This window comes from Hylobates moloch, unplaced genomic scaffold (genome assembly GCF_009828535.3).
Source record: "Hylobates moloch isolate HMO894 unplaced genomic scaffold, HMol_V3 SCAFFOLD_8, whole genome shotgun sequence".
NCBI classification, from domain to species: Eukaryota; Metazoa; Chordata; class Mammalia; order Primates; family Hylobatidae; genus Hylobates; species Hylobates moloch.
In genome coordinates, this window is record NW_026652283.1 from 111,970,913 (window position 1) to 111,984,320 (window position 13,408).

The 13,408-nt window shown below is 40.3% G+C and overlaps 1 protein-coding gene across 5 annotated transcripts in view; it reads right to left on the reverse strand.

The window, feature by feature from the left end:
* Positions 1–1,192: 1,192 nt before the first annotated feature.
* Positions 1,193–13,408, reverse strand: part of SLC7A2 (solute carrier family 7 member 2) — a 73,306-nt gene continuing 61,090 nt past the window's right edge. For 3 of the 5 annotated variants that reach the window (XM_032162396.2, XM_032162398.2, XM_032162397.2), the window contains 5 exons: positions 13,283–13,385; positions 11,174–11,379; positions 9,599–9,765; positions 8,026–8,134; positions 1,257–6,776 (listed from right to left, as the gene is read on the reverse strand). In XM_032162396.2, the coding sequence (XP_032018287.1) occupies positions 6,580–6,776; positions 8,026–8,134; positions 9,599–9,765; positions 11,174–11,379; positions 13,283–13,385 (782 nt within the window). In that variant the 3' untranslated portion in view covers positions 1,257–6,579. Of the gene's footprint in view, positions 6,777–8,025; positions 8,135–9,598; positions 9,766–11,173; positions 11,380–13,282; positions 13,386–13,408 lie in introns of all 5 variants that reach the window. The other 2 variants (XM_032162395.2, XM_032162394.2) reach the window with 1 other exon arrangement.

A 13,408-nucleotide genomic window follows, 5' to 3' on the forward strand; every position in this document is an offset into this window, starting at 1 on the left:
TGGAGCTACAGGCACTCAGCTAATTTAAAAAAAATTGTAGAGACTGGAGTCTCTGCTATGTTGACCAGGCTGGTCTTGAATTTCTGGCCTCAAGCAATCCTCCCACCTTGGCTTCCCAAAGTGCTGGGGTTACAGGCATGAACCACCATGCCCAGCCACTTTGACATACTTTAAAAGACAAGCTGAGATAATGTGATAGTGAGAGTTATTTTTGTATGGATTTGAGAATTTTTTGAGATAGTTCATGGGATGAAATAATTTACTCTTTCCACACAGATGAGGACTTCTCAGCACAATCTCTTAGCATTCCATGGGCTTTGAGCCCTTAGCCTCAAAAGGAAGCCTATCTGAGTCCTTCTTTAAACACTAAGGAGATCATATTCCTCTCTCCAGGAGCTTCTGGCTGGACCAACAGCCCAGAGACAACTACTGGGGGATTATTTCATGTGATCCCATGGTGGCAAAACAGAGGTAGGGCACCACTACCTCACAGCAACCCTAATCAAACAAAAACTAAATTGTTTGAGGCTTCTACTTGGCCAGCAGTTTGCTTTTTTAGCTTGGTTTTTAATGCTTTCTAAATTGATAGCAAAGTTTTTAAAATTCAACATGTTCCCTCCAATTTACTAGAAACAATGAGAACTGCATACACAAATATGTTTCAAAATTAAACAAGCTAACTCAAGAGATGTGTAACTTTAAGCAATTTAGAAACATTTTAAAAGTCTGCATTGAATTCTCCCTCCCTATCAAAGAGTAAAAAGTTGATAATTATTCACCATGTTTAAAAAGTATCCTAGTTACATACAACTGATCACCAATGATTAAAGGCCAAAACTCGTGGAAAGAACATTGATGAACTTCTTGCAGATCAAAGCAATGTCAAAGTGAATGGCAGTCGTACTGGTAGGATCCCAGATGTGTGACTCTGGGGTAGCATGCTTCAAGAGCAACTGGTATTTTTTGGAATGTGCCATGAGGGTTGAGGATATGTGAAGACATCTCTTTCATCTCACAGGACTTAGTAGTCAGTCATAGAGCAGGCCTTAGGCCACCAGCTTAGTATTCTTCAATTGTTTCAATGTAGATTGCTTATATTTCTGAACTTTAAAGATTTCCAAATAAACAAGGAGTTTAATTTAGGTAAGTATGAAATCTGTGATTTTGGTATGGGTGACATCTGCATTCTATATTATTACCTATTAAAATTTATTTTAAAAATACACTCACATCAGAAAGCATATTTTACAGTGGTAAAGCAGCAGTTTTTATTTATTACAAATTCTAAAAAAGAATCCAACTTTATAAGTAAAAAGGAACACTGATGATCACTTAAAACATTTAAATTTAAAATTACTACTAAAAAAACCCTTTACATTCACACAAGTCCAATGCCTTTGTTGGTTTTTACAGACATAGAATTTCTGTAGGGTTTTGGGCCCTATCAACAATTTTTATTAAGTACTGCAATAACAAAATAAAGCAATAAAACAACTGGACACTCCTAGGGGACACCAAAGATAAAGGGCCCATTAATCCGGTGTAGGCCAGAGAAACCCAACTTGTTGGCAATATGACGCTCTTTCCCAACTGGGTTTTGGTGAGACACGTGGCACAGCAAGGCTGTCAGTGCATGTGCATAAATTGTAGACCAGGTCCCACTATGCTACTTCCGGAATCAGCCAGTCCTTCCATGAGTCACAGAGGTCCCTTGGTCCTTATTCATCTTGATATACTCATGGGATGTTTGGAATTAAGGAGCCCAAACTACCTAACTTGCATTTGAAGTCTTTCCTACCCCATCAGTCTAAGAGCCCACTCAACAAGGGTAGCCACAGATAGACAGATGCTTATGCTCTATAGGCTGTCTGACCCTGGAACCAGCCTGGGGCCCTCATTATCATCTCCAAGGGGCAGTCAGTGGCTAGGGAAAGCTTTTTGAGACCCAGCAATCATGGCAGTGGCATCAACCATGGTGAATCAAAGTTATGTATAATGCTGCCAGCAAACAGTGTTACCAGTTGGGTTGAGCAATAACAAAATGCATTTGAAATCAGTAAGACTAAACCGTGTATATACAAACAATAATGAATATTACAAACACCAACAACCACAACAATAACAGATCAGGCTTCTCAAAATCCAGAAACCGGAAGGCTATATTAAAGTGTTTAAATATAATCATGTAAGGAAAAAAAATCTCCCCAAAACAATAAAGTCAAGCAACCTTATTTTCATATCTATATGACTAAAAAATGAAAATGACCTTTGCTGGCATTATTGCTACACGAATATCCATACTTTCCCCCTTGATATTTAAGGACATGTGGGAGAACTTTATAAAAAAGTAAAGTGTGCAGAGAAGGCACTGTTTTGGCACTAGCAAAAAGGACAGTTAATTTCACACGAATCACATGAGCTTTAATAACCCCTGATATACATGCTAAACTCAATCCTTTAAAGCCCTGCGGAAAACTGTATTTTTCATGGTAACAGTTGCTTGAAGCGTATTAAGAGAAATCATGAGCAATATCATCACCGGAAACGGAGAGTCAGAATCTTGGCATGATTTCATCATGTGGTTTGTAATCTCAGAACACACCCTGATTTAAGAGGAGGGAAGGCAAGGCTCAAGTGCTCCCTCTGTCATCATGGGTATTGGAGGCTGATGGCTTTTCCTTATGCTTCCTGCTAAGCATTTAAATAAATTTAGAAAATTGGTAAAAATAGATTCTAATTAAAGTGTTTTATTTTTATTTTCTTTTGAGGCAGGGTCTCACCGTTGCCCAGGCTGGAGTGCAGTGGTGTAATCTCAGCTTACCGCAGCCTCACTCTCCTGGGCTCAAGCGATCCTCCCACCTCAGCACCCCCAGTAGCTGTGACTACAGGTGCATGCCACCACGCCCAGCTAATTTTTGTATTTTTTGTAGAGACAGGGTCTTGCTATGCTGCTCAGGCTGGTCTCAAACTCCTGGGCTCAAGCGATCCGCTTGCCTCGACCTCCCAAGGTCCTAGGATTATAGGCATGAGTGAGCCACCATGCCTGGCCTTAAAAAGTTTTTTAACAACTACCTGTAAGCACTCAGGACTTAAAAAGTATTTTGACTAATATTTAAAATTTAAGAGTTTTTAAAAATTTCTTTTATTCATAGAAATTAAAAGAAAACAGTCTCTTATTTTTTTAAGGAGGGTAATTCTGAAACTAATGTTTTCTATCAACTATGGCTGGTGATGGTAAAGTTCTATATATTAATGTTACTTTTTCATATATATCTCTCTCAAATGACACTTTGGCTTTCGTTCTCTCAATGTTTATCTCTGGGGAAAATGTGATTAAGATAATCAGTATTTTAGTATATATCAAAAGTTCTAATATAAGTTCTCCTCATAGTTTTTAATAGAGTTTGCATAGCCCTATTCTTAAATGTAGGACTGCCATTGCCTTTTGGTGGTAATTCACAAATTATTGTTTTTTTTTAAGAGTATAAAATTGAGGTGCCATTACAAGAAATTCTCACTGAAAATGTTGAGAATATATTTCTTAGTGTAGAAAAGAAAAGTAATTTAAGCTGCTTTTACTCAGTCACAAAAGAATTTGCATATGTATTTCTTAATTAGTGGAGAAGACTTTATATAATTTTGATTGATTACTAGTCATAACTCTACAAAACATTTAGGTTATTCTGAGAAAGTAAAAAAAAATTTAGTTGAAAACATTATGAATTCAAAAGTAGAAACAGAAAGGTGCCAAGGAGCTGGTGATACTGACTTTTGCTAATAAACACCTACCAGGACAGATCTGTCGGAAAAGGTGTGGCAGGAACAAGTAAACAGGAATCCCCAAATGCCCCTACCTCTTCTCCATTCCAGATTACAAAGCACCTGCTATAATGTACTAGAGTTTAGTGATTTCATAGTAGAAACATTATAAATACGTCTTAAAGAGTCTATCTATAGGAAATATACATATAAAATCATAGTATATTTTAAAATAGTTTAAAAACTAAAAATTAGGTATAAGTATATCTATCAACATCAAACATCAGTTTTTCTCCACATCAGTTGGGTTTTGTACCCACATAATGATATAGTCAAAGCCCACCATAAACCCAACTGACTTATACACTGAAGTTTGAGATACACACACAGATATATATACACTCATATAAACATACGTAACTGTTAACATACATACAAACACACACATCCATTGAGTCTTCACAGAAAAAAAGGCACAATGGCTGACAAAGCATCTTTTCATAGATATTTGTGTCTGTAAAGTGTTTCAATGTGGAAAAATAATTTTTCACTGAATTCTGCTTCAAATTGAGCACAGTGGGCATAACAGTTTTAGCTGCCTCATATTCTAAACAAGTCTCTTGATGTTGTTACAGTAAAAGATTTGAGTGCTCATATATAACAATCGTTCACATTTCCTGTGTGAAGGGCCTATTCTAGATTCGGTATAGAATCAAACGGGTTTTCAGTGTACTGTGACAACAGCAAGGATTTATGAGCATGCCTACAGTCCCTACCAAAATACCTGATCCTGTGCTTATCCAACTCCTTCTCTCCAGTAAACCACGCAGCCTGAGAGAAGATTCTGGGCTTCAGATTTTACCATGTGCACCCTGGAAGTTGTGGAATGTCCGTAATGAGTTCTGTGTCATGGATGCTATAACACTAGCAGCCAGAAACCCAGGCTTTCTACCTGTTTATTTGATGTTTAATCACAATAAACTCTTGCCTATACAAAACCATCGCAACTTGCTTTTTAATGGCATCAATAAAATAGCTCATTTCTTGGAAGACCCATGAGGAAAACAAATGTGTTCCTTGTCTTTGGATTACACGGGCCAGCTAGCATGCTTGGTAATGTTCACTATGGTGTCCTGGGAAATGTCACCCAGCCTCATCCAATGAACTATTTAATGATTTGCACAAGAAATAGTTCAGGAGAAGAACAACACACTGCAAATAAATAGTCCACTATTAGGGAACCCTAAAAAGTGAAATATAACAATTAGAGAATCTTACATGTAAAAATTTATTTACTCATTTACAAGGGTAACTGTGTTTATATAGCTTTAATTCAATTTGATTTTTTTTAGTTTCCAGTTTTAAATAATCATGTTTTTTAAACCAAAATATTTGATTCCCCAGTCACTGATGGGTTACTGTGTAACACTGGAGCTTGTATTATTAGGCTTAGTGTGGTCATCTGAAAGCAAATGGAATAAAAAGTGCTAAACAATTTATGGGGTAGGGGGAGAAAAACATTCCTAAATGTCTCCAAAAGAAACATCATAGGCAAATTAGATCCAAAGCCCTTAAATTGGGCCATTTGCCATTTAATATTGGAATAGGCATGTTCATATCAGAACAGGCGGATTTTCTCTTCTATCCCTTCATTTTTCCCTCTTTGCATGATGCTGCTGTAGCCCCCTCATCTCTAGGACAAAACAACAACAACAAAAAAAACAGAGAAACAAAGAAGTGAACTCTGTGCCTGATGAGGTTAAGAAAAAAACTAAACTGTGATTAAGTAAGTAATGGAAAAAGGAGGAATCATTCCACTAGCAGTGTGGTCTGGGAGAGTCTGTTGGCTTATTTTAAGTGACTTTTTAGAAAAGGATGCTTGGGGTGTACTTATTCAAGCATTGGTCTAACTCTTTGATCTTCAAACATACTCTCATTACGGCCACTCCATGAGCTTTCTGGCCATGGTGACTATCCTCATTTTTTAATTTAAAGAGTCCCAAGTGGATTACAGTGCCTCTCTTAAGTCCCTGACTGGGGATACGTCATTCACAGCAAGTGAAGACCTCATATTTTAGGACCACTGTTTGCAAAGGAGACAAAAGTTCAAAAGCATGCCAACTAGTGGCATGGAATGCCACTCCTGGCCTGTGTAGTGCAGCAGAAGCAGACACCCCTATTGGCTGAAGTTTGAGCGAACTGTCATACCTCACAGGAAAACAAATTTGCATTAAACCCACTGTTGGCATTCACAACTTACTGAAAAGGCTCTTTCCTTATCCCCTCATCTTACCCCTAACCAGTGATAGACACCATGATGAGTAACTGCAATTTTGGCATCCCCTAAACTGACATTAATGAAGTCAAATAAGGTAAAGCTACTAGTATTTCCCCAACTGCAGGGGGCATAGACGAAACCTCTTTACATTCAGTGATTTACCTCTATTTCAGTATGTGCAGTATATGCCACCGATTAATGACGATACTGGAAAAATGTAACACAATAATAGTAAAACACCAGCTAACTTTTAACACTCATATTCCCAAGCATATACATAGATACAGACATACATATACACACTCCCACTGTTTGGGGGCTATTCATCACTGATGAATGAAACCTCCACTCAGGAGGTTTCCCCGGGCACATACATAATCCACCATCTGAGGAGATGCTGTCCAGAGAAGTAAGTATAAATTAGGGTGAACTATGTATGCAGCAAACCCATGACAACCCAGCATGCTGATGACACCCCGTCACGGTTTACTCAGTGTAGGATATGAATGCTAAGACGATGACCAGCTCTGCTCCTGCAAGTGTTAAAATTCACTTGTCTTTTCATGGAATATGAAAGGTGAACTGAGATTTCTTGGGTGATGGTCATTTGCTTGAACGGCAGATTTTTCTTCTGTTGCTGCATGAATTTTGTCTGGATAAGCATCTTCTTCACTGTTTTCATCTCTCAGATGACCCTCCAGGCTGTGTCTAATGCCGTAAGAAAAGTAAATCAGGAAGCCTGTCGGGGCGGGAAAAAAAAAATCAATGTTTCAGGTATGTCAGAAAATGACTTTTAAGTTATTGAGGTGGAGAATTAAATGTAGAACTTAATGGACTTTTTCTCTTTCTTTTCTGTAGTACTTTAGAACAGGGGTCACCAACTCCTGGGCCACAGACCACTATTGTTAGGACCCAGGCCACACAACAGGAAGTGAGCGAGCAAAGTCTCTAGTATTTACAGTGTATTTACAGCCACTCCCCATTGTGGACATTACCACCTGAGCTCCGCCTCCTGTCAGAGCAGGGCAGCATTAGATTCTCATAGAAGGGACTGCGCACATGAGGGATATAGGTTGCGTGCTCCTTATGAGAATCTAACTAATGCCTGACGATCTGAGGTGGAATAGTTTCATCCCAAAACCATCCCCCACCCCGTCCACAGAAAAATTGTCTTCCACAAAACCCGTCCCTGGTGCCAAAAAGTTTGGGGACCACTGCTTTAGAAGAATGAAATGCAAATACAAGATACCCCATAGAAGGTGTCCTTGATCAATATTTTCCTGGTAGAATGTGCCTCTCTATTGTGAAGACCCAAACTTTATAGATTGTATTTTGCTCTCAACAAGTTTTTCAATGTTTATATGGAAAAATTTTAATTTATGTTCTTAAAAGTCAATACTGTACTTTAAACAAAATGATATGTGGAATAAAGTCTCAAATTATACCCTAAATACAAGCGGTAAATTATCAGAGTCAAGGTCAGATATTTTGGAAAGTATGCCCTATATTAACAAAGGGGACACGGACATGCTTTACACGTGTCACCGTCACCAGGAGAGTCCAAAGAACTGTGTGCAAAGCAACTGTTTAGGAACAGCCACACTGACTGTGTGGGGATCAGGAGGCAATGTTTTAAGTACCCTCCTAGGATCACTGCAGACATGTAGGCATTTTGTTGTTTTAGTTCTATTTTAGAAAATTGGTTGTGAGTTTTGGGTTGATGTAAAATGACTTTTCCTGGGTTTCATTTTTTTCACCCATAAGTTGAAGGAAATAGAGCCTACATGGTTCTTCAGGGTTAGTGGGAGATACTCATTCAAAAAGGCATCTGAAAACATCTGGAAAAGCACTCGGACATCCCTAAGAATTAGGAAAGAAAGAAATGGGAAAAAAAAAAAAAGCCTTTATTCCCAGGATGGGGGAGAGGGCGTGTTTCTCTCATCACAGCACATGAAATAGGAAAGAGAACCCAACGTTAAAAGACCTACCAATTGCCATCCAAATGCTGAATCGGATCCAAGTGTCTGCACTCAACTGGACCATCAAGTAAATGTTCACCAGGATGCTGAACGCTGGCAAAAATGGTAAGAATGGAACCTAAGGGGGAAAACGATCCTTTTGAATATACTCATATTTTGAAGCATATTCCCCAAGTTATTTCAATAGGGTGGCAATTAATTTGGCATATATACTTTCACACCACGTCAGTCACAGTTAAAAGCATGCTTCTAGAGACTATAAAAGGAGAATCACATCTTAGAGTATTTACTAAAGCTCAAGGCAACAGGGGATTTATCAGATTCAGTAACATCTGCACCATCAAAATAATACTGGTTTTAGGACTTAGCTTTCTTTGGGGTTTACTGATTTCATTTAGACACACACAGGGGAGACCTCTGAAATGTGGGATACATATGGTTATCCCAGGTACATCCTTCCAGGAAGCCCTCTTCAAGCCCAAGCCAGTATACTGTCAGCTCACATGGGACAGAATAGCTTAACGTGCAGTGGAGGAGCTTATCTTTTTAATGTTTAATTTAGTTTTATTTTCTTTTTAGAGACAGTGTCTCACTCTGCCACCCAAGCTAGAGTGCAGTGATACTATGATAGCTCACTGCAGCCTTGAACTCCTGGGTTCAAGTCATCCTCCCACTTCAGCCTCCTGACTAGCTAGGACTACAGGATTGAGCCACTACAGGCATCTAATTTGTTTGTTTGTTTTGCAGAGATGGGGTCTCGCTATGTTGCCCAGGTTGCACTTGAACTCCTGGCCTCAAGCAATCCTCCTGCCTTGGCCTTTCAAAGTGCTGGGATTACAGGTGTGAGCCACTATACCCAGCCCAAGAGGAAAGGCTTTTGGTAGGAACAAAGTTCTCATGAGAAGGCAGTGAATTTCTAAAAACAAAATACCCTACTTTTTTGATATTGTAGCTTCTTTAACATGAAATTTGTTTACTATCATATATAATAATATTGTGATAGGAACATACTGAAGTTTTTGAAAAGGCAGTAAGAAGACTAATGTAGGAGGAATTCTGTACAAAAAGCAACATATCGAAGGATTCTGACACTCTCATTCACTGGCTAACCACATTAGAAGTTGCTGAGGCAGGCGGATCACCTGAGGCCAAGAGTTTGAGACCGGCCTGGCCAACGTGGCAAAACCCTGTCACCATAAAAATACAAAAATAAGCAGGGCACAGTGGCTCACACATATAATCCCAGCACTTTTGGAGGCGGAGGTGGGTGGATTATTTGAGGTCAGGAGTTCGAGACCATCCTGGCTAACATGGTGAAATCCTATGTCTTCTAAAAATATAAACATTAGCTGAGTGTGGTGGCACGCACCTGTAATCCCAGCTACTGGGGAATGTGAGGCAGGAGAAGTGCTTGAACCCGGGAGGCATAAGTTGCAGTGAGCCGAGATCGCTCCACTGCACTCCAGCCTGAGTGACAAAGAGAGAGATTCCATCTCCAAAAAAAAAAAAAAAAATTGACCAAACTAATTATACAGAGAAAATGAACACAGTATTTTGGGTCTCTGATCCTCGATACACATACCATGAAGGCTACTTTTTGCTGATTCTGGGGCTGCCTCCAGATGGTGAGAATGATGGCAACGCAGAGAACAAGAAACAGCGCGAGGAGAGCGAGGCTCCAGGCCTCCAGCCTGGTGATGGCGTGAACTCCGTAAGTGGTCAAGACACTCAAGCCCAACACGAGTAAAGCTGCAGGGGGATGTGTAGATAACACAGTCAGCACACTATGCTCCACCCAGATTGCTTGGTGCAAAACAGCATATTCTGATAAAACATTGACTTTTGTACACACCTACTTGGCTAAATACAAAGAGTCTTTGCCTTGCCCTTTCTTCTTTTTCATTGAGGAGAGAGACGTCCAGTTGCATGGATTTAAGAACCATTGCTTATTTACCCATTACTCTCCCCTCCTTAGAAGCCAACCACCCCTCCTAGTGTTACTGACTTGCATTATCTGCCCGTGTGCCATCTGTGTCCTCATTGGTTACTTTCAGACTAGGATGCCGTCAGGGGTGGATACTTCCCTTTTTTCAAATGGGAAATGGCACATCTGGTTATTTTAAGCTGTCGTAAACATGGACTGTGATATGGTTTGGCTGTGTCCCCAGCCAAATCTCATCTTGAATTGTGGATCCCATAATTTCCATGTGTTATGGGAGGAACCCAGTGCAAGATAATTGAACAGTATGCGGCTTCCCCCATACTGTTCTCACGGCAGTGAATAAGTCTAGCGAGACCTGATGGTTTTCTAAGGAGAAACCCCTTTTTCTTGGTTATTATTCTCTTGTCTGCTGCCATGTAAGATGTGCCTTTCGCCTTCCACCATGATTGTGAGGCCTCCCCAACCACGTGGAACTGTGAGTCCATTAAACCTCTTTTTCTTTATAATTTACCCAGTCTCGAGTATGTCTTTATTAGCAGTGTGAGAACAGACTAATACAGACTGCTAATGTGCACAAATAATATATCATCTGCATCTTTCCTCCTTGTTTCGGAGAATGACATCACCACCCCATCTCCGACCATCAAGCCTGCTCTAGGGGCACCTCCTATTTGCTCTGAGAAGCCTGTGCTTCCCTACTTTCCACCAGTCATCCTGTCCTGTAAAGCCCAGTGAGAGTATGGACCGTCTCCCTTGGCATCCCAGGTGCCCATTGGAGTGCCTGACACACAGGCGATGTTCAATAAATGTCATTGAAAATATGAATGATTATGTAACTGTGGGTAAACAAACAAGGATTTTCTATATTACTGGACAATTCCGTCGGGTTCCAGTCAGGTTACTGGCAGGGGTACGTGGCCTGATGCTTTCACCCAGAGGGCATCCTAACCTGTAATGAATGTGCTAGTTTGTACTTCTGTCACTCTCGTCTTGAAGTATTCCTTCCTCTTTTGTTCAATTACCAAGATACAATAAATTTATACAAGTAATATAAAGATGATCTCAACCACTGGTGATGCTTTAGGTGAAAATTTCACGGTGGTTGCTAATATATTCTAGGGCAATGTGAGGCCCTCTGTTCTCTTTCATATCATGCCAGTTCCACTCACACACGTCTTCTGGGTCTGTACAATGTAAGCAGAGAAGAAGACTTACCCAGGAATCCTACCAGAAAGCTCACAAGAGAAGCTGACTGCTGTGTCGGCAGAAGGGAGGGGCAGAAGAGGGTCCGCACACTGAAGCCCTGTCTCTGCAGCATGGTGACCTGGGATTCACTCTTCGAGGTTGCCCTGGGAGACAATCCCAGACCATCTTTCTCGGGAGAACATTTGAGCTGGTCGTCAGATAAGCCAGGCTGGTACCTATTCCCAAACAAACATCTATGTCTTTATTCTCGAATAGACATTTGGCCCAAGTGAAACCAGCAACTAAAACCTTAAGTAAGACATCATACATAGTGATGGTGTGTAGAGTAAATCAACACTTCTGACTCCAGTCCCAGAGCATGCTGAGCCAGGCCACAAACCTTTTCGATAAAACATCTGCAGCAAAATACCCAAAATTCCCCAAGTAGTCACCTCATCAGAGTCATATATTAGATGGCACAAGAAAGTGAAATTGTAAAGTAAGGCAATCACGAAAAAAGAATGATTATTCTGAAATTATCTATGTCCAAAGGAAATGCAGTTCATGAAAACCGCACAGAAATTCTGGGTAAATTTCAGCTATAAAACAATGCAGTCACCAGTTTGGCATTCAAAGGCCTCATCACAATCTGTCTTTCTGGCCTCATCCTTCCCTACCGATTCTTCTAGCTAAACCCAGACAAGTTCATCTGACCATCCTGCCACCTCTACACCCACTGCATGCCATTTTCCTTTATTATTTTATCCTCCTCCTGTATAGCTTATATCAAGACATCAGCCGTGATATGGTTTGGCTGTGTCCCCACCCAAATCTCACCTTGAATTGTAGTTCCCATAATCCCCACGTGCCGTGGGAGGTAATTTCATCATGGAGTGGTTTCCCTCATGCTGTTCTCGTGATAGCAAGTAAGTTCTCATGAGATCTGATGGGTTTTCTTCTTTTGTTTTGTTATGTTTTTTTTGAGACGGAGTTTTGCTCTTGTTGCCCAGGCTGGAATGCAGTGGCGTGATCTCAGCTCACTGCACCCTCTGCTTCCTGGGTTCAAGTGATTCTCCTGCCTCAGCCTCCTGAGTAGCTAGGACAACAGGTGCCCACCACCACACCCTAAGGGGCTTTTTCCCCTTTTGCTCAGCACTTCTCCTTCTGCCATCATGTGAAGAAGGACATGTTTGCTTCCCCTTCCACCATGATTGTAAGTTTCCTGAGGCCTCTCCAGTCCTGTGGAACTGTGAGTCAATTAAACTTCTTTCCTTTATAAATTACCCAGTCTTGGGTATGTCTTTATTAGCAGCATGAGAATGGACTAATACAAGGCTGCTTCTCCTCCTAGTGTCTGCCCCAGGTTTTCATTGCGGCCCCTTCTCCTTCTGGGCAACCTTTACTTATCTTTGAAAATAACATTTTCCCTCCACATAAAGAAATAGGTTCAGTGAGAAAAAATACATGAAAATATACAGGAGAAATTCAAAACCAGCCATAATACCATCAGCCAGTGTTAATCACTGTTAGCACTTTGGTACCATTTCACCCAGGCATATAATGTCTGTATGGGCATATATTATTTCTTCATGAAAATTTATTATTTAAATAAGTTCAGACACTATATATACTATAGTTTTATATCCTGAAATGGATAAATTTCTCCATAAAATTAAATACCATTTTATTTGCTGTAGAAGAGTTCAGTGAATAAATGTAGCCTCATTTATTTAACCATTCCTCTAGTGATATTCAGGTTAGCTTCATTTTTTCACCATTGTAAATTACCTTTTCCAAAAACATCCTTTACATACATCTGTGTGTGCCTCTGATTAAATCTTTAGCACAAAAATTTTAACAACTGAATCAATGGAACAAAAAGCACAGCATTTTTAAGTGTCATTAGACATTATGAGAAACTGCCTTTCACGTAGATCAGGCCAACCGATTATCACTCATGGTCAACTTGCATTTGATTCTTTGCCAAATACCAGATAGGCTTCTTCCACTTCTCATTGCTATTTTGACAGATGTGACCTCTCACCTTGGTGAGACTGCTGGCTCCCTGGAAGCCAGGAGAGTGAGAGCTCATTTTCTCACTCTCAGAGTCCCTCATGTATGGTACACCAGGTGACTCACCTGAGGATGAGAACACAGGCTGCCACCAGAGAGTAGGCCATGAGTGTGCCAATGGACATCATGTCCACAAGCGCCTTCAGGTCAAACAAAAAGGCCATCAAAGCTAGGGGGAGAAGAAAAGAACGG